Source organism: Podarcis liolepis, assembly GCF_965112155.1.
Source record: "Podarcis liolepis genome assembly, chromosome: 17".
NCBI classification, from domain to species: Eukaryota; Metazoa; Chordata; class Lepidosauria; order Squamata; family Lacertidae; genus Podarcis; species Podarcis liolepis.
Window position 1 is genome coordinate 18,095,053 of NC_139571.1, and position 25,382 is coordinate 18,120,434.

Consider the following 25,382-nt stretch of genomic DNA (forward strand, 5'->3'; position numbering starts at 1 on the left):
CACAGCTGTGATTTATACATGAATCGCTTGGACACCAGGCAGTAGCAGTCGCAATCCCTGGAGTCCTAAGGAGCTGCTGTTTTCCTATCTCCTTTAGTACACTTTCCTTGCTTCTGTGTTATTTTCTAGTCCTTAGATTCTTCCATTTGCTTCCCTATTTGTTTTTGCTGCTCGCCACTCATGTGGAACAGGGAGTTACTTTGCAGGCTTAAAAAAAAAGAAAAAGTGTGCTGAGGTCGGGGAAGAAGAGTGAGAATCAAACTAAGTTAAGCATGATCATCAATTTCAATGGGTCTAGTTTGAGAGGAAATTAGCTGAATTCAACCCATTATCATTATTATCACCTGCTTTTTCCTGGTTATTTGGGGAATGGAGTAGAGAACATTGCAAAGTCAGAAACATTAGTATTACATACCCTCCAACATTTCTCCAATGAAAATAGGGACGTCCTATTCCATAATTATAATTTTACTATTTATCTTCTTTCTCCAAACCTTCATTAGGCATTACAGATATAGACCATCTTAAAACATCCATCTACAAAAATTGTAATATCTATACGAAGAAGCAGCCATGTAAGATATACAGTAAGAGAAATTTTCATTGGAATGGCTTCCTGCTAAACCATTCACCAATAATAATAATAATAATAATAATAATAATAATAATAATAATAATAAATTATTTATTTTTTGTACCCCACCCATCTGGCTGGGTTTCCCCAGCCACTGGGCAGCTTCCAACAAAGACCAAAAATACAGTAAGATGTCACACATTAAAAACTTCTCTGAACTAAGAGAAACTATTGATGGAAACTCACCACCAGGTTATCTCCAGGTTAATATCAGGCAGGTATAATAATAATAATAATAATAATAATAATAATAATAATAATAATAATTTATACCCTGCTCATCTGGCTGTGTTTCCCCAGCCACTCTGGGCAGCTCCCAATCGACTGTTGAAAATAATACAGCATTAAATATTAAAAACTTCCCTAAACAGGGCTGCCTTCAGATGTCTTTTAAAAATAGGATAGCTGCTTATTTCCTTGACATCTGATGGGAGGGCATTCCACAGGGTGGGTACCACCACCGAGAAGGCCCTCTGTCTGGTTCCTGTAACCTCACTTCTCGCAATGAGGGGACCGCCAGAAGGCCCTTGGTGCTGGATCTCAGTGTCCAGGTTGAACGATGGGGGTGGAGATGTTCCTTCACGTATACAGGATATTTTCATTGTGCTATGATGTTAAACTACCCAAAAAGGGGGATAACACGTGTTTACGTAGCTGGTTGTACAGTGGACATTAGAAATGACTATGTATTACCATGTCCAGCACATTCAAATAACATCTGCAATGTCTATCATTTCTAGGGATGTTTAAATATCTGCACTTAACAAAAACTGAGGGGGAAACGTTCAGCCAGGCTAACATAAATGCCCTGTGTTGGACTGGAATTATAAACTCTGAGATACAAGTGATCCTGTTATCGGTTGTATTAAAATCATGGAACTTGGGGGAGCAGATTTTATTTACAGCTGACTCAATGTTTTGTTTTTCAATATCCCTTAATCTAATTTGGATATTGCGATAAATATATTGCTCACTAGAATTATACAATAATTCCAAGTCAATACCAATAGATCTAATTTTTCTGTGTATGAGATAGAGCCATCTGGATTTATAGAAGTTCTTAAGTAAATCGGAAAGCAAACTCGAAGGTTGGGAACGGAAATGGCAATGCCGTCTGTATTTTATAGTGCTAGTCCATGCCCAATATACCATCATGTGTATACCTAATTTTGCACACATTGTCTCATACTTGATTGAATTTGGGAGCCCAAGGATATGTCTCAAGAAACTTGAGTGCATCTTATCTAAATCACTATTATATGCTTGTTTATACCCCACACATCTGATCTGAGTTGCCCCAGCCACTCTGTGCAGCTTCCAACATATATAAACACAATAAAGCATTAAACATTTTTTTAAAAAAAACCTTTAAAACATTACACATTTAAAAAAAACTTCCCTATACAGGATTGCCTTCGACGGCTCGAGAGTTGGATAGCTCCATACCCTTCAACATTTCTCCAATGAAAATAGGGACATTCTAAGGAAGATTGGGACTGGGATCAAATCTGGGACTGCTTCTCTAAATCAGGGATATCCATGGAAAATAGGCACACTTGTAGGTTCTGGTATTATTATTTCCTCATAACCTCATAATTTCCAGATGACTGTAGATTACATTCAGCACCAAACATCACACTAGTCTGGACCAGCAAATTGTTTAACTACTGCTCTGATGGAGGGGTTTAAAAAATGTATTTTTGGTGTATTTTCCTTGTATTTCTATTCTTTTCTGTTCCATAAAGATAGTTAAAGAAATACTTTCCATCCAGAATTAAGCATGTCATTATTTTATTTGTGACTATGAAAGTGTGTGGCTGGCTGTAGTAATTCAAAATTATTCCTGGATTCAGTTATCTTTTATTTTCTAGCTATAATCTATAGCAGCAAACCAGTAACAGATAACATAAGAACCAAGTCTTAACAGTGTCTGGGAAAGAAAAAATATCTTCTTATATTCTTTGTTAACAACAATAAAATTATATAGATTTTCCATATTTGAACCATTTTATGTCCCTGTCTCTCTTCCGTTTCTGCTCGTTTGATGGGAACGGCCGTTTTACATTAGACCACACCCCTGCTGGCAGCCATTTTGTGACTGTTGCCCTCAACACCTTCTCAAAATCTGCAAATTTTGTGAACCACTGCTTAATTACTTTATTCACTCTCTGGTCTTGTGAAATCTACTGAAATCACCATGCATGGTTTTTTTGTGTTATTGTAGTAAGTGCCAAATAATCTCATGGAGACTGAAGAGTAGATTGGCCATTTTTTATATATATAAACTGTTCATTGTGTAGAACCAGGGTTAGATTCAGGCTGATCTGTTTTTCGGGAACAGAGGCAGGGCCTACTCAGGGTTGCGCCGTACAGCCAAATTACATGGTGTTGTGAGCCATCAGTATACTGTCAGATTAATTTTGGACATTAGGCCTTCACAGCAGCCAAAATTCAGATAAACGTGCTTCTAAAAAAAGTGTGAACGTCCAAGCACATGACAGTTCAATTCTTGTAATTGTTAATTTATATGCCTCTTATATACCAAAATGGCTTGTCTTTGGCTTACAATTATAAATGTTTTACAACTACGAAATCAATTCATAATTAAAATACACAATAATTGGGGGCGTTAAACCATTTCAAATTAAAATATACAATAAAACAAGCAATTAAGAAGCACAACAATTAAAGCAATTCAAAAACAGTTAAAGGAAAATTAGAAGAAATCTCTTCAGCAAAAAAGTAGTGGGCCAATTTTGACTAAGCATCTTTCCAAACACCTTTGGCTAAACTATCAGCTAATACTGGCAAACCTGGTGACATTTTGCCAAGAGCTGCTTGTACACGGGGTTGTTTTTAGTGACTATTACCACACTCTTTCTGAATACCCTGTGGTGAACTGTCACTGGTTGTGCTGCCAGTGGAAAGTTCCCAATTCTTAGAATGTAAGACTTGAAATTTTCCGGGGCATCAGCAGAGCCATCCTGGTTTCTGATTTGGTTGTGGAATATCCCAGCTTTGATTTGGACATCCCTATTTTCGTTGGAGAAATGTTGGAGGGTATGGAGTTATGCAACCCCCGAGCCAAGGAGATAAGTAACTATGCAACCTTTAGAAGACATCTGAAGGCAGCCCTTCAGAGAAATGTTGGAGAGTCTGAAACACCTCTCATAGGTATTGCTTCTCATTCTTCTTGAGTATTTTTGCCTCCTATATGCCCTTAACTATTGTAATGCTTCTTGCATACATGGATAGGGGATAGAGAAAGGTGTGAGAGAGCTTGTGCATTTAGGAACGAGCTTATTGTACAATTCCTCTCTCTACTTCTGCCTGTGGCCCTTTTGCCCCTCACATACCACCCCTTAAACGACCCTTGGTTTGAGAGAGCTTCCTTGACTCTGCCTTAGACACAATGAAATATTCCCCAAGATAACCGATGTCAAAGCAAAGCTAACAGAAGACTCTTTTTGTTAAAAAAAGGGGGAGGGGGGAGAATCAGGACTACAGTTGTAATAATTCTTTTGTTCCAGTTAATTGTGTGCCACGCCGCTGATAAGTCAAAAGCCTTAGATCATTTTAAATATATTTTGATTTTAATGGAAAGAACTGGTATCGCAGAAAATCATTTGAAAAGATGGATGGTCCTTAAGTAGTCATGTTGGAGAGTTTGTTACAGCTTTTTAATGCAGCGTTTAAGTGTATGTAACCCACAGGCAAGACTTAATATACATAGCCAATGGGTATTCTTGTCTCTTGTTAAATTAAGGGGGAAAACATTTCCTGCTAGAAATAGGCGTTCTTCCTTATTTGAAATGTACATTATTTGAGGCTACTTTTTAGACAAAGTGATACAACCATGTACAAATATGAATCCTTAAACTCCGACAACGAAACCAGTTAAAGCAATTAATATATCCCATTCCATATCAGGATGATACGGACACTAAGATGGAAAGTAGGAGAAGGGAAGAATGAACTGGAGCATCTGCCATTTTAAAGTTGTGCCTAGACGTTGCATTTCTAAATGCCCTGCTATTCTGCGGTGACTATTCTGTGGTGAAATTCAGGCAACTGTATGAGTTATTGTTGGGGTGCAGGTGGTGCTGTGGGTTAAACCACAGAGCCTAGGACTTGCTGATCAGAAGGTCGGCGGTTCGAATCCCTGCGATGAGGTGAGCTCCCGTTGCTCGGTCCCTGCTCCTGCCAACCTAGCAGTTCAAAAGCACGTCAAAGTGCAAGTAGATAAATAGGTACCGCTCCAGCAGGAATGCAAACGGTGTTTCCATGCACTGCTCTGGTTTGCCAGAAGCGGCTTAGTCATGCTGGCCACATGACCCGGAAGCTGTACACCGGCTCCCTTGGCCAATAAAGCGAGATGAGTGCCGCAACATCAGAGTCGGCCACGACTGGACCTAATGGTCAGGGGTCCCCTTTACGAGTTGTTGTTGTTGTTAAAATTTATATACCGCCCTTCATCCAAAGATCTCAGGGCAGTTGACAAGTTAAAAATATATGATAAAAAGTACAAAATAAATTGTGAAACCAAAACTAAACAATAACAGCTCTCCACACGCAAACACATATAAAAGTCCATAGAATATTAATCAGCTAAAGGCCTGGTTAAAGAGGAACATTTTCACCAGAAGCCTAAGGATGTGCCAGATGAACCTTCCTGGAGAAAGCATTCCATAAATGGGGAGCTGCTCCAGAAAAGGTTCATTCTTGTGTTCCCACCCTCTGGACCTATCATGGAAAGGGCGCATGAAGAAGGGCCTCAGATGGTGAACGCAGAGTCTGGATCAGTTCATATGGGGAGAGATGGTCCTTGAGGTATTGTGGTCCTCAGCCATTTAAGGCTTTATAGGTCAAAACCAGCACTTTGAATTGGACCCGGAAACTAACTGGCAATCAATGTAGTCAAGCCAGAGCAGTCAAGTTTGATACTAACATCCATGTTACTATTTTTTTCCCCTGATAAAAATATTTCAAACACTCCTATTTTATAGTCCATTGTCAGATGTAACGCTCATCAATTGGAGAAGAAGGTGTTGGATCCACAGATCTCATGCTGCTTTACTCAGCTCATGGAAGGGTCATGTGTTTCACCATGTGTTCGAGCATTGCGTGGGGAACAAATCAAAATTGGTTCAATTGATAGCCCTAAGTCATAGAGGACACCCATCTTCCAAAAAGTTATAAGCCTGATTGAAATGAATGGGGTCTGTGCAAGAGCACTACTGTTTCGTTTGAAGGAGCTTGTGCAGGAGAACTTTTTGTGGTTTGGGTCTCCTGGTTTTCCCAAATCACTATTACAAGGACTTCATGCACTGATTTCATTCAGTTATATCAAATCATGGTTTGATGTTCGATAAATGAGTCATTTGCTTGCATGCTCCTTCCCTCCCTTGGAACCCCCATGATTTCCTCTTGCATTGTAAAAACCAGAGTTTTGGTATTAAATCGAAACTGGGCAAAAAACAGATTGCCTGGATTGGGGCATAATGCCAAATGATGGTTTGCTACAAAAGAGGAAGTGAAAATGTGATTTTGCATGTGCAAGAGGAGGGGGGAGTACACAACCCCCCAAGCCATTCATGTAATAACTCTCCTACGGTTATTTTTATTACTACTGCGAGAAGCAAAGTTACAGGGAACCAGACACAGGGCCTTCTCTGTAGTGGCACCCTCTCTGTGTAACACCTTCCCGTCAGATGTCAAGGAGATAAATAACTATGCAACTTTTACAAGACATCTGAAGGCAGTCCTGTATCAGGAAGTTTTTAATGTTTGATGCTTTATAATATTTTATGTATTCTGTAAGCCACCCAGAGTTGTTGGGGAAACCCAGCCAGATGGGTGGGGTATAAATATTATTATTATTATTATTATTTGGACAGAGTTGTGAACTGATGTTAAGTGAACTCTTTCTACTGTTTTAAAACGAAAAATATATTCTAAGTTCAGTTTGACAGGTTTGAAGGCTGGCTAGCCACACTGATGGTGTTATGAGTGAATACAGGCCAAGTCTGGGATCTTGGGCTCCCCTCTCATGGGACTGAGGCATTTCAAACCAAACTCCAATTCTACTGTGAACTTGGTGTTTACAACATGCAATCACACTTCTTGCCAGTCAAAACAACTCTCTTGTAGTTATGTTAAACAGAGCAGGAGAAGATACCCACAAGTGGCCCCTGAGTCTTCAGTATCAGGGCCCCATATTTGGCACTGGGGTCACCCTTCCATCATCCTATTTGCCACAAGTATGCAGCAAGTATGCCCATTGCATAGGGAGATGGTTTCCTGATCCTGTGGAGAGACACTCTCATGCATGTTTCCTCTTCCTGTTCTTCCTGTGAATTCAAACAACCTTTCTTTGGTGGTTGTTCCATGTTCTTGGCAGTCAGTAACATTTTTTTACAAATTTGATTAGGCTGGGATGTCTTAATTAAGATGTGCAGTCACATTTCTCAGCATCTGTCAGAAAGCTTTTCTTTGGGAAGTCTTATTTGAGCATTTTGTAACATTTCACTATTTCCATCATTTCAATCACTTTACTAGTTTAATTATTTGAGAGCTATAGCATTTACCTGCAAGCTGCAGGATAGAGGTGGAGAACCTGCAGCTCTGAAGACAGTGTTGGCCTATAGATCATCACCCCGCCCATTAGTTGGTTAGTTTTCCAGAGCCATGGGCCCACCACAGAAAAAGCCCTAACCTTGCACCCACCAATCTCAGTGTCCATACTGGCAGGTAAATGAGAAGGGCATCTAATGTTGATCTTCGAATGTGGGCAGGTTGATATGGGTGAAGCTGGCATTTTATTTAGCTCCAACCCAAATCATTTAAGCCAACACCTCTAGCCATTGGCCAGGCTCACTGGGGCTGATGGGAGTTGAAGTCCAACAATATCTAGAGGGCCTAAGGTTCCTCACACTGGATTTAAAGCTGTAATAACTGAAATTAGCACTTTATTTTTTTTTCAATATATATTTATTAAGGTTTTTCAATACAAAAAGGCATATTCAGTAAAACCACATTAATTATTTAACATCTTTTCACCATAACTTTGGACTCCCTCACACCTCCCCCACACACTTGCATCGTTGTAAAATTATTTCCAAGCAAATTATCATTTTGTTCGTAGTCTTTAGATTCAGTCATTAAAATATGGTTAAACTTAAATCTAGTTTAGTGATAGACAATTATTTCTGTTCTGGCATCCCTATCAACATTCAGCCAAATTACAATATTTTTGTAAGTAAATCTTAAATTTCTTCCAGTCTTCTTCAACTCTCTCTTCTCCCAGATCTCGGATTCTGCCGGTCATCTCAGCTAGTTGCATATAGTCCATCAGCTGCATCTGCCATTCTTCCAGGGTGGGTAGCTCTTGAGTCTTCCAATTCTTAGCGATCAGTATCCTTGCTGCCGTTGTTGCATACATAAAAAATGTTCTGTCCTTCTTTAACACATTCTGGCCAACAATGCCCAAGAGGAAGGCCTCTGGTTTTTTGGTAAAGGTATACTTAAACACCTTTTTTAATTCATTATATATCATCTCCCAGAAGGCCTTCACTCTAGGGCACGTCCACCAGAGGTGAAAGAATGTTCCTTCATTTTCCTTACATTTCCAACATTTATTATCAGACGAATGGTATATCTTAGCCAATTTAACTGGGGTCATGTACCATCTGTATATCATTTTCATTACATTTTCCTTCAGAGCATTACATGCAGTGAAGTTCAGCCCAGTGGTCCACAACCTTTCCCAATCTTCAAACATAATATTATGCCCAATATCCTGTGCCCACTTTATCATTGCCGATTTAACCATTTCGTCTTGTGTGTTCCATTTCAGCAGCAAATTATACATTTTTGAAAGTACTTTAGTCTTAGGTTCTAACAGTTCTGTTTCCAACTTCGATTTCTCCACCTGGAATCCTAACTTTTTATCATTCTTGAATACTTCTTTAATCTGAGCATAGTGTAGCCAGTCTCGCACTTTATCTTTTATTTTCTCTAAACTCTGCAATTTCCAATTTTCTCCATCTCTTTCTAATATCTCCCAATACTTTGGCCAATTGGCCTCCATATTGGCTCTTTTTGGGGCCTTAGCCTCCAAGGGTGACAGCCACCTCGGAGTTTTATTCTCCAGTAAGTCTTTGTATCTTATCCAGACATTGAATACTGCTTTCCTGACAATATGGTTCTTAAAGGCCTTATTGATCTTAACCTTATCATACCATAAATATGCATGCCATCCAAATGCATTGTTAAAACCTTCCAGATCCAGTACATCCGTGTCCTCAAGAAGTAGCCAGTCTTTTAGCCAGCAGAAAGCTGCGGCTTCATAGTACAATTTTAAGTCTGGCAGGGCAAAGCCCCCTCTTTCTTTCGCATCCGTTAGTATCTTGAACTTAATTCTGGGCTTTTTGCCCTGCCAGACAAATTTAGAAATATCTTTCTGCCACTTCCGGAAGCACTCCGTTTTGTCTACAATCTGCAAAGTCTGAAACAAAAATAACATTTTTGGCAATACATTCATCTTAATGGCAGCTATTCGGCCTAACAATGAAAGTTTTAATTTTGACCAACTGTCCAAGTCTCTCTTAATTTCCAACCAGCATTTCTCATAATTATCTTTAAATAGACTCAAATTTTTTGCTGTTATGTTTACCCCTATGAAATTAGCACTTTAAATTGGGTCTAGGAATCTACCAGTAATCCAGTGCAGCTGGTATAGCGATGGTATGACATGATTCAACCACCCAACCTCCCAAGACTTTTGCACCAAACGTCTTATTTCATTGACTACATTATGCACAGAGATCATGAAAAATAAAACACAAGTTGCTTATCTGCATGTGTTTTTCTCCAAGTCGTCAACTTCTCCATCTCAAATGTCCCTTCTCCTTTAAAGGGACATTTTTAAAAGAGCTTATGAAGGAAAATGTCCAGCTTGCCCCTCAAGACACATGCAGAGGCAACACATCTTCCCCTTTGTGGAGAGGAGTGGAGTCCAGCTCTCTAGCTAGAGATTCTGAATGCTCCTGGAGTTGGCTTTGCAAAAGTGCAGGGCTTAAATATGGGACTGCACAGATGCTTACTTGCAACTCATGTTCTTCAAGTGGTCAACTTGGTTTTCTTTAACAGTATTCTCCTTTTACCAAAGAAAAGGCAAGGTTGTTGTTTTTTCTGCCCAATTATGCAATATTACATTACAAAACAGCTACTTAATTTCAGGAAACAGCCTAATCAGTATGAACACATTGAAAATGGGCTGCATATTCTATTAATTGTTTGTATGCAGAGGAAAAGAACTAGTCAGGCAGAGATATTATTTGGTTTCTGGCAATTGCTTTGCCAAACTATCTCCAGATGTCGCAGGGAGGTGGGGAATGGAGAAACAGGATCCATATTTTTATTATTACATTGAAATGCTTTGCAGCACATTCGCATTTCATAATCTACGTTGAATGCTCGTTTTGTTTTGACTTATGTGCTTGTGCACTTGCGCTTCGCTTTCCCCCTCCTTTCATAGCTGTCAAATGATGTAAACAGCTTTCAGCAACATCTTCCAATGACATCTACATAATCTAATTGTAGGAAAGGAACTTCATGGTGGGAGCATCATCTGTGATGAGAGAGTAATACTTGTGTTTCCTACTGTCCAAAAGTCTTTACCCACGATTTTTATTTATTAAAAAAATCTTTACATAAACAAGATGATGCATGTTTGGATTGATGGAGGATCCCACCCCTCCAAAAATAGTTTAGTTCTGACCTTTAAAAATATGTGGCCTGAATTTCCTCAATGATTACCTTACATAGCATTTTTTTTTAAAAAAACAAAAAGTTCTGGGATTGTTAACTTGTTTTGGAGGTGTCCTTTTCCCAAGCTGTTGTACGCAAATGTTTGCATTGCAAAAAGCAACAGATAATGTATTTCCCAATAGTTTGCAATGGTTATTAGGGAAAAGGCCTGTGTATTTGTTTTTTTAAAAAAGTTTGCATGGAAGCTGAAAGTGTTGATTCTTTGATCTTTTTCTTTGGACAACCAGTTATTTCATAAGGAGCTTTACCACTTTTTTTAAGTTAAGCCTACCATGCCTATTCTCACCACATCCAAAACACTAGTGTCCTGAGTTCCTTAAGGATGCTAGTCCCTTTAAATCAAAGAAGAAAAAGAAGAATTTTGGCTGGGCAGCACACTTTACAGTTACTTTCTAGATTCTTCAAGATACTTGAGCATTGAAGGGGGGGCAGTCTGGTCTCACAGGAAAAACTGTCCAATAAGCCTCACTCTTCCATGTGAGGGTCATGGAGGAAACCTTGGCTAGACATTTTGGTGACTAATTTAAAATATCTGGCAAGACGATTGATAGCGCCCTTCCTTTGTGTTGTGACAAATACATTTTGACTGCAGTTTATTAACATAATCCAACACAACCACAGACATATTGTAAGCATTATAGCATAGAATTAGAAACATTTTTTTTTGCACATCACAGTCTTTGTTCTCTCTCTCTCCTTTTTCCTTGACAAGGATCTGGATAATTGCCTCAACAAATGAACCGCTGTGTTCAGTCTGTTTCTATAATTTCTTAAATTGTTTTTCGTTGTAAAACTAAGCAAGCTTTTTACTAAATATAAAAGAACCGCAGTATAATTACAGGAACAGTATATTATTAAAAAGTGTGACAGAAATGGCACTTAAACTGACAGCTACTTTCTCTTTGCGTCTGTGCAACAAATTAAATATCTCCTTGAGAGCATTAGTGAGCAACAGTGTCTTTTACATAGCGATCCAGTCTACCTAATCTAATCTAATTTCATCTATTCTTCCATCCTCACAAGAATTAAAAGAATGTGGTCCTTTACCCTTTAAGACAGGGACTGGCTTCCAGCCACCCAGCTTGGCAATACTAACGATATGGAGCCTGCAGTATGGCATAACCATTTGGTCTTCTGCCCTGTTTTAGGAGGTGTCTGTAAAACAAGTTTAATCTGCTGACATGGTGGGATACAGTGGGTTTTACAGCACTTTTGCAGGGGATGCACTTGCCACAGGGGCTTGCCTCTCAGATGTATGGCCATAGAATAATAGAATCATGGAACTGAAGATATTGGAAGGGTCCCAGGGTCATCTAGTCCAACCCTCTGCGGTGCAGGAACGTCAACAAATCTGAATGTCAAATGTTAACGTTTGCATGCTCATAGAGCAGTTCCAAGGTCCAAGTTGCCTTTGAGCCCCTCCCACACTGCTTGTGTCCACATGTTCATGAGAAAGAGCACTTGGTGTCCTCAGCTCTGGGTCTTATTGGGATTATACTGGATGAAGGTGATGGATGGTTGGGGTTGGTGAAGGACCCTGGGTGAAAGGCAGGAGAAGAAAGGAAAGCTCCCCTGTGAGGGCTGGGAGAGTCCACCTGTTTCAGCGTCAGACAAGGGTTAAGACCTACCTTTGAAAGAGGACCCTGCACTTTCTTTTCCTTTTATGTTTTTTATTATTTAGATTAGTTTGTTTTTAATGGTATTGCATTATGCCTTAGTAACATTGTATAGAAAAAGAAATAGCACTTGGAGAGGAAACATTTGAACTTCAAATAAGAATCCCAGCAGCGGTGTGTTGATGTAGCAAATTAAAATTGGGCAAATACAGGTTAACCTCGTTGACACATTCTTTTGGAGGTTGGTGGTGGAGGTTGAGGTTGATAGAGTTTCAGAGGTGTTGGGAAAGCTAGACAATTTAGACATGGCCACCGGCTATGACAGGGACGCGGGTGGCGCTGTGGGTTAAACCACAGATCCTAGGACTTGCCGATCAGAAGGTCGGCGGTTCGAATCCCCGCGATGGGGTAAGTTCCCGTTGCTCAGTCCCTGCTCCTGCCAACCTAGCAGTTCGAAAGCACATCAAAGTCAAGTAGATAAATAGGTACGTCTCCGGCGGGAAGGTAAATGGCGTTTCCATGTGCTGCTCTGCTTCGCCAGAAGTGGCTTAGTCATGCTGGCCACATGACCCGGAAACTGTACACCGACTCCCTTGGCCAATAAAGTGAGATGAGCGCTGCAACCCCAGAGTCGGTCACGACTGGACCTAATGGTCAGGGGTCCCTTTACCTTTACCCACTATGACAGGTTTCAAGGTCGGGTTTACATACTACAGAATGCAAATTGGTACTCCGTTATTGCACTGATGAGGGCTCAGACAAATATGAAGCATTAATTGGACAGTCAAAGAGGCACGCCAGAAGGCCTTGGAAATTATAAATAGCAGCGGTTTCCCGAACGTGGGTATTATGTTTGTGAGGCATTAGGAGATTGGCCAAGGAAATTCCAGCAATTGCGTGGCTCACTATCCTTCGCAGACCATTCTAAGGACGGCAAACTGCGGGATATGCAAATGACGCACAGAACAGTTTGCATAATGTCACAACTGCTATTCAAGACCAGATTGTTCGGATGCATGATGTGTACGATCGGAGAATTTTCGTGGCCTGTTTTGGTTTGAAGTGGGTTTGAGTCATGGGTAGTTCTTTTAGACTGGAAAAGTCTTGAGATGTGAATAATTGTTGGATGTTTAAATTTGATTTAACGTTTTGACCAACAACTTGTGAGTTAAGTTGATTTTAAGTTTATTAAAGGTTCTTAAGTTTTTACATGTTTTCTTAAGTAAGAAGAAGAAGAAGAAGAATCCCAGCCAGTGTAGGGTGTTTTGGCCCAGTAGGTTAGATCTTTGTCTTGCCTGCCCCTGCAGGTTACCTTTGACAGGTGAGGGAGACCACTCTACTCTCTAATATTTCATATCATTATGATGTCAGGTGATCGAGAGTTGGGTGACCCAGCCAACTTGCCAGGAAGAAAACACTTTCCAAGCAGGATTGGACTCCCTTCACATCAGTGGAGCCCCAGCCCAACCCGCTTCGCTTACCTTCCCAGGGGCTGCTGCCGCCACTACCACCACCGCTGTTGCTTCTTCTTCTCGTGGGTAGGCAGAGTGAGCTCGTCCGCTCCGCTCTCTGGCCCACAGGAGCACCAGGGCGCGACGGCGACTGGAGGAAGTGGCCACACCGCGAAGCTGCGACTCCCAGCGATGGCGGCAGGAAGAAGAGGCCGAGCGGCGGCGGCTCTACCAATTAAACGCTGCACCTGGTTTACCTCAGTGCAGCGTGGGACGTCTCTGGTGAACCGGATTCGCATTTCCGCTCCTCCACATGCAGCTGCTGGGTGACCTTGGGCTAGTCACACTTTTCTCAGCCTCACTCACCTCACAGAGTGTTTGTTGTGGGGGAGGAAGGGAAAGGAGAATGTTAGCTGCTTTGAGACTCCTTAGGGTAGTGATAAAGCGGGATATCAAATCCAAACTCCTCCTCCTCTTCCTTCTTCTCTGTCAACCAAACACCACTGAGGTAAACCAGACATTTGAGTGGCAAAGCCACCGCCTCTCAGCCTCTTCCTCCCATCGCCATCGCTGGGAGTCTCAGCTTTGCAGCAGGTTCCAGCTTCATGACGCTGGCTGGATTTACAAGCCTGGGGGGCCGCATCCGGCCCCCGGGCCTTAGTTTGCGACCCCTGGCCTAACCAATCCATTAAAGAAACTCAAACAAACAAGCAAAAAATAATGATGATGCTGGGTGGTATTCAACTAAGTTTTACACAGAGTAGACCTATTGGCATGAATATAACCAAGTTAGGTCTTTTAATCTCAGTGGGTCTATTCTGAGTAAATTTTAATTGAATGTCACCTTATGATCCTGCTGCATTGGCTTAGACTTGTCAAATCATAATTCAAAGAAAACTGGAATTTGTGTACTACAGTACGTTCAGGCCGAGTTGGAAAGTAAAACTAGACGAGCTTCAGAAATACTACTTCCTCTTCTCTCTCTCTCTCTCTCTTTTTAATTGGAAAGGATTTGAATTTGTAAAAGACTTTTTATTAAAAAAAAAAAGTCTGAGTACAAATCATGCCATGCAGTATTGCCAAAATAAACTTGGCACAACACATTTTCTTCCCGATTTTTTTATTTATTTTAGGTGTTGGCATGTACTGAATATTAATGGAGCACCACTTCCAATTGCTGGCATAATGTTTTCTTCCTAGAAACACTGGTGGTTCTTTTTAAACCACCAGAAACAAGTGTGCCGTTCACGGTCTTCAATTACGCTTGAACATAAGTGATTTTTAAAAACGACAACTTTTTTTCTGGCGAGTTTATCTTGCGAAGTTGTAAAAAGGTTATTAAATTATGACTAATCCCTGACACTACAAATCATTTTCCTCTTGTCTTCCTAGTAATTCTGTTTTCTTTAATTAAATTTATTATGCATCCTGTATCACCAAATACATACACTGTCGTCAATGTGTCAGTGAGAAACCAAACTATACTCAACAAGTTATAATGAAGAAAGGATCGCACTCTGAAGAGCACAGCTAATAGGTGCCTGCCTACCAGAATCCAAACGAATTTTGTGATTTTGGGGTAGCAGGGGGAATCGGCAAAAACGTTTAAACATTTGGCTCTCACCTGAAATCTGAATGACTGATATATGGGGATGGGCATGGGGCACAGTGGTGGGGAACAGAATTTGAGTAAGGAAGATCAAGGCATCTTGGGTCAAATGAGCTCAGGCAGTAGGACTGAGAAAGTCTACGAATTGGATAATTTCAAAAGCGATTGAAAGTCCTGGACTAGATTCAACGTAAGTCCATTTTGTAGACTCATTGTATCATAGACTTTTTGTGTGCATCGTCAAGCCTTTCCACCCGGGAAATATTAATAAACTATGTTTCTGATAAGCTCTGTGAGCAGACTTGGCGGCCACAGGCAAGCATTATGCAGGGCATTGTGATTACTAAAATTGGAGCCCTTTTATGACCATAATAAACCAAGTTTGGTCACTGGCCTGAACATGAAAGGCAAGAGGCAGGTACCAAAAGAGGCATCTCTTTGAATACCGGTCCCACTCACTTAGTCTCCGACCGTCCCACGCTGCATCAGGAGGGTCTGAAGGGAGCTTTGATTCATGTCTGCTTGAACGAAGGTTGAACCCTATTATGATCAGGGACCACAATTACTTCGCCCCCTGCACAACTTTCCCCCTCACTATGGAAAGATCCACTGCTCACTCGAATCCACCCACCCCATTTCAAGGAATTTTGAAAGGACTGGACTGAAAGGAGTTGGTAGTGTCTGTTATCTAATAATAATTGTTCACATCCAATCATATTTTATGATATTGCCGAGGGCAAACTAAGCCAATACAGAGTAAACACATTTCTCTGGGCTGGCCTCAGTGATGTTGTCATGTAGGCAAGTCTGATTGGCTGCATAAAATCATGACATCATGTCTGTGAAGAGCCACACATGTAAACAAAAATCCCCCCCCCCGAAACATTTTGGCCTTCCCACAACATGAAGTGTGCAGCCTTGCAGCAAACCTTACTACAGCTGTCTTAATTCAAATTTCTTGGCCCTCTTCCTCTCCCCTACTTATATTTTCTTCTTCTGCCTGTCTTTATTCATCCTCATTCCCTTTGTTCTTCTTGCTGACACCATCTTCTTTCTTCTTCCCTCCCATTTCCCATATTTTACTTTAGGATTTCTCTTTTCTACCTATCCTCAATAGGTAAAAAAAAAATCTTTCCAAAAATAATTAAAAGAGAAGAGAAGCCATCAGACTGAACTCCACCCCCCACTCTGACCTGCTTTCCCCCCTAACTGAACAGTTTCACCTTCCTTCTATCGTCTCTCTTCTCATTGGTTTTAACTCCTTATGTTCAAGTCCCTTTCACCCTCTCTTAGATTCTTCCTATGTTATGTCTGCATGTCTAATTTAGAGTACACCTAAAGGCAGAGGCTATAGGTGTTTGATAAATAATACTTTATTTTTACAAAACAGCAGCCATAGGTCCAATGGGACTCAGCCCATAGAAGTGGCCTGGTAAACTACCATATTGGCCTGAATATAAGCCTCACTTTTTTCTCCAAATTCTGACCATGAAAAGTTAAAGTGCGGCTTAAATTCGCAACCTTACAAAAACTGGCTTTTACAATATTGCTGCTGAAACAAACATGGTAAAACGGAACGGGTATGAGTGCCTGTGGAATTTTAAGAGAGCAGCTTATATTTGGGTAGTGTCTTTCTTTCTCTCTCTCTCTCTCTCTCTCTCTCTCTCTCTCTCTCTCCCCCCCCCCCCCCCCGCAATGAATTGTAAAGGTATGGCTTATATTCGGGTACAGCTTATATTTGTGCCAATATGCTATGTGTGTACAGGAGCAACAGCATCAAAGTGACATCAGTAGCAGGAATGCTTCCTGCAGAATCAAATTTTCCCTTTCTAACCAAGCAAGAAGGCATGTTGGCTTTCGTAAACCAGGTTGGGTGCTTTTTGACCCAACATAGAAGTCATTGTTATAAATTGTGGAAGAGCTCAGAGTTTTGTTGGTGTTTCCGCCTGTCTCTGTGTGTAAATCAGCTAGGGTCACAAGTAAAAGATTGATATTCTCTGCTCCATTTGCTGCTGCCAAGAGGTTAGGATGACAATAATGTGGAAGAAGGCTGGCTGCTTTCCACCACAAACATATAAACAAGCAACTGTTTGTAACAAAGCTTGGTTGTTGGAGCTAAATGAATAATTGTGTGCATTTATTTGTATTAATCTCAGCAGAATGCCCTTCACCTTTACACTTCATAAATATAGAAGGAGGTGCTGCTGCTGTACACAACTGGTTTCTTGGGGCATCAGGGCCAGGTTTTCCCATAATCAATTGGCATGCTTTTTCTTGTGCAAATGCTTTTCCTTCTTCCAAAATGGCAGGGTTTTTCCACCCTCAATGAATCCTAATGCTGTAAAGCTGTACCCTTGCCCTCCCCCCCCCACTAATTAGTGACCACACACAAATGGCTTTAGAGCCTTGATTCAAAACACTAATGCAATAAAACTGATTTGAGTTTCAGGGAGCAAGGGTTCTTCATGAAAGAAACGTTTTAGTGTATTCTCTCAAAGAGGGCCTGGTTTACTTATCTCACCACTGCATACCAAGTGATGGATGACCCAACTTCTGGGCGACCACAATGTGTGACCTCTCACTGCTGGACCTCCCGAGTTGTCCTTTTAGTTTTCAATTATTTATCTAAATTGGGTTAGTGAGTCTGGCTGTTAAGCAGAAAGTTGGTGGTTCAAGCCCACCCAGGGACTGCTGTGGGCAAGATTCCTGCATGGCCGGGGATTGGACTAGATGCCCCTTGTGGCCCCAACTCTATGATTCAATGATCACAGGATCACAGAACGGTAGAGTTGGAAGGAACCACCAGGATCATCTGGTACAACCGGATATGCAATGCAAGATCCCACCTTTATATTATCAAATACCAGATCCCTGCTATATACACCACAGATTAAAAGTACCCTTTTTATATGCCTGATGTCACCATTTGGTTTCCAATAAACAATGCCCTTGTTCACATTTTATCATGTGCAGTAGCTGTGCATCATAGGCAGGGGATGAACGGACTGTGATTGGGACCTTGTTGCTCTCTAGATGACATTTGGCCTCAACCCCCATCATCCCTGATTGTTGGACATGCTGGATGGTACTCAAGGAATTTGGAGACCAACAATATATTTAGCACTGCAGCTTCCCAATCCCTGCTTTATAACATATGTAAACAGGGTTATGTATGGATGCAGACATGTTGCAGATGGGTTGGAACAAAGTTGCCCTTGGGACGTATAGCAAGCTTCTTTGTTGTTGTTGCCCGTTAATGAATTATTCCCTCTGTTTGTCTCTCCTCTTCTTCTTCTTCTTCTTCTTCTTCTTCTTCTTCTTCTTCTTCTTCTTCTTCTTCGACCTAGTTGTTGCTATCACCATATAAAGCTTAAGAAAATTTCAGGCCGTTTGTTGTTTTGTGGAACTCCCACATTTTTTTTTAGTAAAAATGCTTACTGTTTTGAGGCATCATCACAGCCCCCTTTCACCTATTCTCAGACAGAAAGGGCATTGGAGTCCGCCCCCCCATCAAATCCACATTATTTAACCTTGCAGCGATTTATTGCACATTTACAGGACTGGATAGTACGCAAAGATGTTTGTGTGCAAGAATGTGATAGCTATGAGATTCGCGTTTGCCCAATTTATCTTTCTGTCTTACAGTTTGGATGATGGAAAAATTAAACGAACAATGTCAACATCCTTTTAACAAGGGTTAACAAGGGTCTGAGACCTGTGGGTATAGGGTGGTGTTATATTATTATTATTATTATCATCATCATCATCATCATCATCATCATCATTAATCTTACATCTCCTAGGAGGCAGTTTAGCAGGGTAAAGAGACTCCAATGAGGAAGACATACAGGCTTCTCTGCTCATGTGAAGTTTGCCGGATTTCATCTTTGCTGACTCAAACTTTACTAGATGGCTATATTTCTGAAATCTCCTTGCAGTGACCTTTATCTTCTTGCGATGGGTGATAGATAGTTGGATGGTTAATGATAGATAAATACAGTGGTACCTCGGGATGCGAATGAGATCCGTTCCGGAACCCCATTTGTATCCCGAATGGAATGCAAGATGCGACGTCGCGTCTGCGCGTGCGTGGGTCGCATTTCGCCACTACCGCTCATGCGCGTGACGTCATTTTGAGCATCTGCACATGCGCGAGCGGCGAAACCCGGAAGTAACACGCTCCGTTGCCGTGGAGCGCAACTCGAACGCGCTCAACCCGAAGCGCATTCAACTCGAGGTATGACTGTACTGTAGTTAGATCGGAAGGAAGAGAAAGTTCCAACAAAGGAAGAATTGATAACAAAGATGATAGACTATGCTGAAATGGCAAAGATGACTGGGCAGATCAGTGACCAAGATGAAGAAAAGTTTGTACAAGACTGGAAAAAAATATGGAATACCTTAAATTTAATTGTAAAGAGTTAGAAACATTAGCAGGATTGATATAGCATCTATGAAGTACCATGTATTAAGGTTATTAAATGGATTTGAGATTGAATGGGAAAGATAAGATGTGTAATGAAGCAAAAGGGAGAAGTGGAAACCAGGGGTGGGGTGGGGGAAAGTCCAGAAGGGACAAATAATTAATTAGTTTTAATTTGTGTTACGTTGGAAATTTCGAATAATCCCCCCCCCAGAAAAAAAGATAAATAATGGAAATAATGGAGCATGAGACACACATCTGTATGTAAAAATCCCAGCCCAAAAGAATACAAGAGGAGACAAAATATTTGCATATTTGTAGCAATACAGCTTCATATCTTTGGACTGGAAGCACTCATTCTGAACCAGTGGCAAATGTATTTAGAATGCTGCTCTATTTTGGGGGGAGAATTAAGAATGAAAAAAGCATGCTTATAGGTTTTGAGCTCAAGCAAGCAAATGTATTTGATAAATACTGTATGTGCACATAAGAACAGTTAAATGATACGCCCCCCCCCAAAATGTATTCCTTTAGAATTGTTGTAGATTTTCATAATATTTCCTCCTACAAATATTTATATTCTAACTTACATCAAAAGGGCAGCTGTGGTTCTTGACTGAGTGTACCTATGCACCATATATATTTATATAAGAAGTGAGTCTACTGTAATTACCAGTTTGCAGAGCGAATTCCTGCAGGGTTTGTACTCTCCCCATTAGTAAAAGAGATAAGTTGAAATGTATTAAAATTTCACTGTACAACTGGGAGTTTTTGTTCACAGTAAATGTGTTAATGTTTCTTCATTGCTTGACTGTTTGTGTTTAAATTTAGGCAGCATGCCCAACAGGGACAAAATTATAGGATAAAACTATGTATAAAAGAAAATCCTTTAGAGAGAACCAATAAGGGTTATTTTTAATAAGCAGTTACACATAATAACATTCTGCTCTGACCATGGAGTAAAGTTTTAACTGTCTCTTTCGCAATTACTGGAATCACATTCTCTTTCATGTCAAAGTTTGGAAGACAGGAACAATGTCAATTTCTAATGTACCTCGTTAGCAAAAATGTTATTGCTTGGCTTTTCCACAGTCTGCCAAATTAATAAAGAAGCACTTAACAATAATACTAATAAGATAATAAGGGAGCGCTTAAAATGGTATATTAATTATCAAAATTTAGTGATGAAAAAGTCCATTTTTTGGAGCGGTGGTCAGAAATAATCTTGATACAGTGTAATTTATGGATTTAAGGCACTTTAATCTTTCTAAAGTGTTGGAAAATGTTTGAGGTGTTAGGGGTTAATGTTTACGGCGCTAGGCTCTCCAGCCCATCTTCCCAAGACAATTTTTTTATCCATACATTTATACCATATTGCATTTGTGGCAGTGAAGCTTCTGACATTTTTTGAGTCAGAGTGAGTCAAGGAATGTACATTTTGATGACGAAAAGAGAGAGAGAAAATTCAGCGCAAGGATTTTCCGTGTCCAGGTTAATTATTTGCGTTACTAGGATTCAGTTAAAAAACCAACCAAAAAGTGATATTGAGAAACATCTTCGGAAAAGCGCATTTGGAGAGAAAATACATTTAGAAATGCTTATTTTGTTGGAGGAGGTATTGAATAATATATGTCTAAACACAAAGGTATGAATATGAAATGATGTAGAGCAGAAATAGACTGAGTCACCCATCCCTCCTCGTTTAAACCCAGGTCTTCCAGGTCAAAGCCCCATTTGACCACACCGGCTAATTGCTGCTCCATCTTTTATGCAGTAATCAAGTTTGGCAATGTACAGTATGGTTACCTAATGTTTCGTGCTGTAAAACATACGTAGTGTGGAGTGCAAATGGGCAGCCCAAACATGCAGTGCACATAGGAAAAGGAGGCTCATCTTCCATTGTATTTTGCTACCTGTGTGTAGCCTATTATTTCAGCAGAGCAAGCAGTCTTTTGTGTGTGTGTGTGCGTGCGCACACGCAATAAGGAAATCTTCAATAAATGTATATGAATAGAGAACGCCAGATTAGGTTTTTGTCGTGTTTCTGCAACAAATAGAAAGAGCAGCTGTTATATTTTAATGTAGGTTTGCCGAATCAGTGCACATTCCATAAGAAGAATACTCCTGGATCGGACTAAAGGCCCATTTATTTCAGCATCCTGTTCTCACATGGAAAGTAGTTCATTGTTGTCATGACCAGAAGCAGGGCTCCCCCCCCCCCACCAGCCGTTATTCTCCAGAACTCAGTTCTGGAACCTCTCAGGTGGGCGCTATTTCCATCATAAGATGGGGCCTCTTTTTCTAGAAAAACAGCACCGGCTAGAAGTCATTGAAAGCCATCCAAATTGATGAAAATCACTACCTGTTGTGGAAGCAGGTGCCATAGTGTAACTGTGTGAAGTAGTATCTCCTTTTATTGGTCCTGAATCTTCTAGCAATCGGTTTACTTGGATGGGTCCTAATTATACTATTACGAAAAGACTATCCACTTTCTCTGCACCATAGGTAAAGGGACCCCTGACCATTAGGTCCAGTCGTGACCGACCCTGGGGTTGCGGCGCTCATCTCACTCTATAGGCCGAGGGAGCCGGCATTTGTCCGCAGACAGCTTCCGGGTCATGTGGCCAGCATGACTAAACTGCTTCTGGTGAACCAGAGCAGCGCACGGAAACGCCGTTTACCTTCCTGCCGGAAGGTACTATTTATCTACTTGCACTTTGACATGCTTTCAAACTGCTAGGTTGGCAGGAGCATGGACTGAATAATGGGAGCTCACCCGGTTGTGGGGATTTGAACCGCCGACCTTCTGATCAGCAAGTCCTAGGCTCTGTGGTTTACACCATACATATTTTTTATATGCCTATATCATGTTCCCTGACCCGCCTTTCTGCCCCCTAAAACTCCAAGTATTGTAACCTTTCCTCGCAATGTAATTGCTTGAGTCCCTTCACCATTTTGGTTGCTCCTCTCTGACCTTTTCCACCTCTACAAGTTGAAGTCAACAGAACTGTGCACGGCATTCCAAATACAGTCTCACTATAGTTTTGTATAACAGTCCGTTTTACTTTCAGTCCCATTCCTAATAATTCCTAACATGGATTTCACCATTTCCCCAACTGCTGCGCACTTGATTCTCTCTTAGAAACTGCATGGGGTGTTTTTGTTTTTTTCCCTGAGTCTGACTACAGGGCTTCTTAGTACTGATAGAGGATTTCAAATGGCATTTTATCTTTCCCTTTCTTCTACTCCCCAGTGTCATTTTCATTTCCTTGCTTCTCCCCGAAGAACAGTTGTGCATGGTTTTGTAAAACATTTCTCTGCTACATGTTTTCCCATACTGAAAGTACCTTTGTTATCTCATCAGCCGTCTTACGTGTTGTTAGTATTCTTGCCATCATATCATATTAGTATTGTTTTCATGAATGCCACAGAGAAATATAATGATATTAGCACCTTTCAAATTGTATTAGTGAAAATAAATACAAGTCAGAAACAATACTAATATAATATGATGTAAAACTACTGATATAGCACTAAGATGCACTGAACCCCTCACAAGGTATATCTGACTGATACTGGGAAACAAGGGATGTAGCAAGGCTCAGGAGTATTTAGCAGTGCCGAAATGCAGGGTAAAGAATTATATTGTTCTACTTAAGGAGCCTCTAAAATCAGGACAGCACTTCCTTGCGTTGCTTTGAAGCCTGATGAGGAACATTTGAGGGAGCTGGGTATGTTTAGCCTGGAAAAGAGGAGACTGAGATATGATCGCCATCTTCAAATATCTTCAAAGGGCTGTCACACGAAGGTTGGAACAAGCTTGTTTTCTCCTGCTCCAGAACGATAGGACCTGAACCAATGGATTCAAGTTACAAGAAGGGAGATTCCGAATAAACATCAGGAAGAACTTTCTGAGAGTAAGAGCAGTTAGACAGCAGAATGGTCTCCCTCGGAAGGTGGTGGAATCTCCTTCACTGGAAGTTGTTAAGCAGAGGTTGGGTGGCCATCTGTCATGGATGCTTTAGCTGAAATTCCTGCATTGCCTTAGGGTCCTTTCCAGCTCTACAATTCTATGATTCTATGAAATGTGTGCCTTCAAAGTATGGTTTAAAAACATGCAAAGTTAACTTGCTCGTATTCCAGAATTAAGTTGTACAGAGCTGTGTAAAATCTTAACACTCTGAATGTCCGTGAACCATAATTCCATCCCAGGCACAGAGATAGTGTGCAGTTCAGGACCTTTGCGTTTCCAAGGTCAAGGGTTGTGTTTCAACAGTTTACACGTGCACTGTACCTGCCCACCTGGTCAGTTGCTGAATTTAAAAGGTGTTTTCCTGGTGTGCAAACATAGTTGTTTTTATCTCAGATTAATAACAGGGTAACCAAAGCTCAGGGATGCGGGTGGCGCTGTGGGTTAAACCACAGAGCCTAGGACTTGCCAATCAGAAGGTTGGCAGTTCGAATCCTGGTGACAGGGGGTGAGCTCCGGTTGCTCGGTCCCTGCTCCTTCCAACCTAGCAGTTCGAAAGCACGTCAAAGTGCAAGTAGATAAATAGGTACCGTTCTGGCAGGAAGGTAAACAGCGTTTCCGTGCACTGCTCTGGTTCGCCAGAAGCGGCTTAGTCATGCTGGCCACATGACCCGGAAGCTGTACGCCGGCTCCCTTGGACAATAAAGCAAGATGAGCGCCGCAACCCCAGAGTCGGCCATGACTGGACCTAATGGTCAGGGGTCCCTTTGCCTTTACCTTTAACCATAGCCCAACCAAAGGGAATGGCTCTACCTCCCTCCCAAAGACTTCGCTCGCTTGCCTTTCTGAATTCCCTCTCTCCAGGCTTCTTCCCCACTTCCACTAGGATTATGCAATGAAGTCCCACTTGAATTAAACAAAATACTGTCTCCCAAATCAAAATCTATCTATGGGAGTTTCCTTGTTTTGTATTTTGTATCAGCAGTTGGAATAAATGACCTTCATGTGACCTCCAGTTATAGGACTCTTATTATTATCTATTGCTTTTCAAACAATTGATATCAGGCTCATTTTATCAATTCTTCCTTTCCTCCCATACTACAGCACAAACTAGAGTAATTTCATCAACAGCCGTATCAGTACATCAATTCTTCTCCCTGCCACCACCAGCATTTCAATCAATTAATACTGGATTGATTTGTTCATTCTCAGGCCACCAGGCCTCCCCTCCCCGCTGCCCCCGTTATTGAAAAGCTACCATTACCACTAATGCTAACATATTGTAATATGATATCGAACAGCATTTCTAAACCCTTGAGTTAGACCCAAAGATAGGAAGCACTGCTAAAAAACCTTGGTGCTTAATGAAATCACAGGGCTTATTTTAGATTGTCTTCTTGTCTTTAAACATGATTTTAGTGGAAATAGGGTTTTTAAAGGGAAAGTGGATCTGCCATATAACTAGCATAGGGATGGATTTAGATGGAATTATGACTTTTCCATTGATATTATAAGGGTTCCTTGGAGACATTTATAATCTTACTGGAAATGCAAGAAACACTGTGTAAGGCCTATGTCTAGAAAACTTATTTGATGTTCTAACTACTTGTGGATTATTTACATGGCAGAACCTAATGCTTCTTGGGGGCCCTGGCTTATTGCACCCTGAATCTGCCTTCACATTCCGCTTGTAGTACATCTATACATTTCCTCCGTAATATCTCCTTGGGTGGTGGTAGTGTTTAGTTTCTCTCTTCCAGTCTGAGTCAGCAAAAAAAGATCTTGTGTTTTACTCTTAAGTGAATGCAGGCCAGTTATGCAGGTGGGGTTTATTTATATTGGTAGTAA

The 25,382-nt window shown here is 40.9% G+C and overlaps 1 protein-coding gene across 10 annotated transcripts in view; it reads left to right on the top strand.

Moving 5' to 3' along the window:
• Window positions 1-25,382, top strand: part of BNC2 (basonuclin zinc finger protein 2) — a 419,967-nt gene that overhangs the window by 237,904 nt on the left and 156,681 nt on the right. Inside the window, exon 1 of one of the 10 annotated variants that reach the window (XM_083482227.1) lies at window positions 25,320-25,356. The exons of the other annotated variants lie outside the window; for them this stretch is intronic. Coding sequence (XP_083338353.1) covers window positions 25,351-25,356 — 6 coding nt within the window. The 5' untranslated portion in view covers window positions 25,320-25,350. Of the gene's footprint in view, window positions 1-25,319; window positions 25,357-25,382 lie in introns of those variants that run through there. 10 annotated transcript variants of the gene reach the window in all.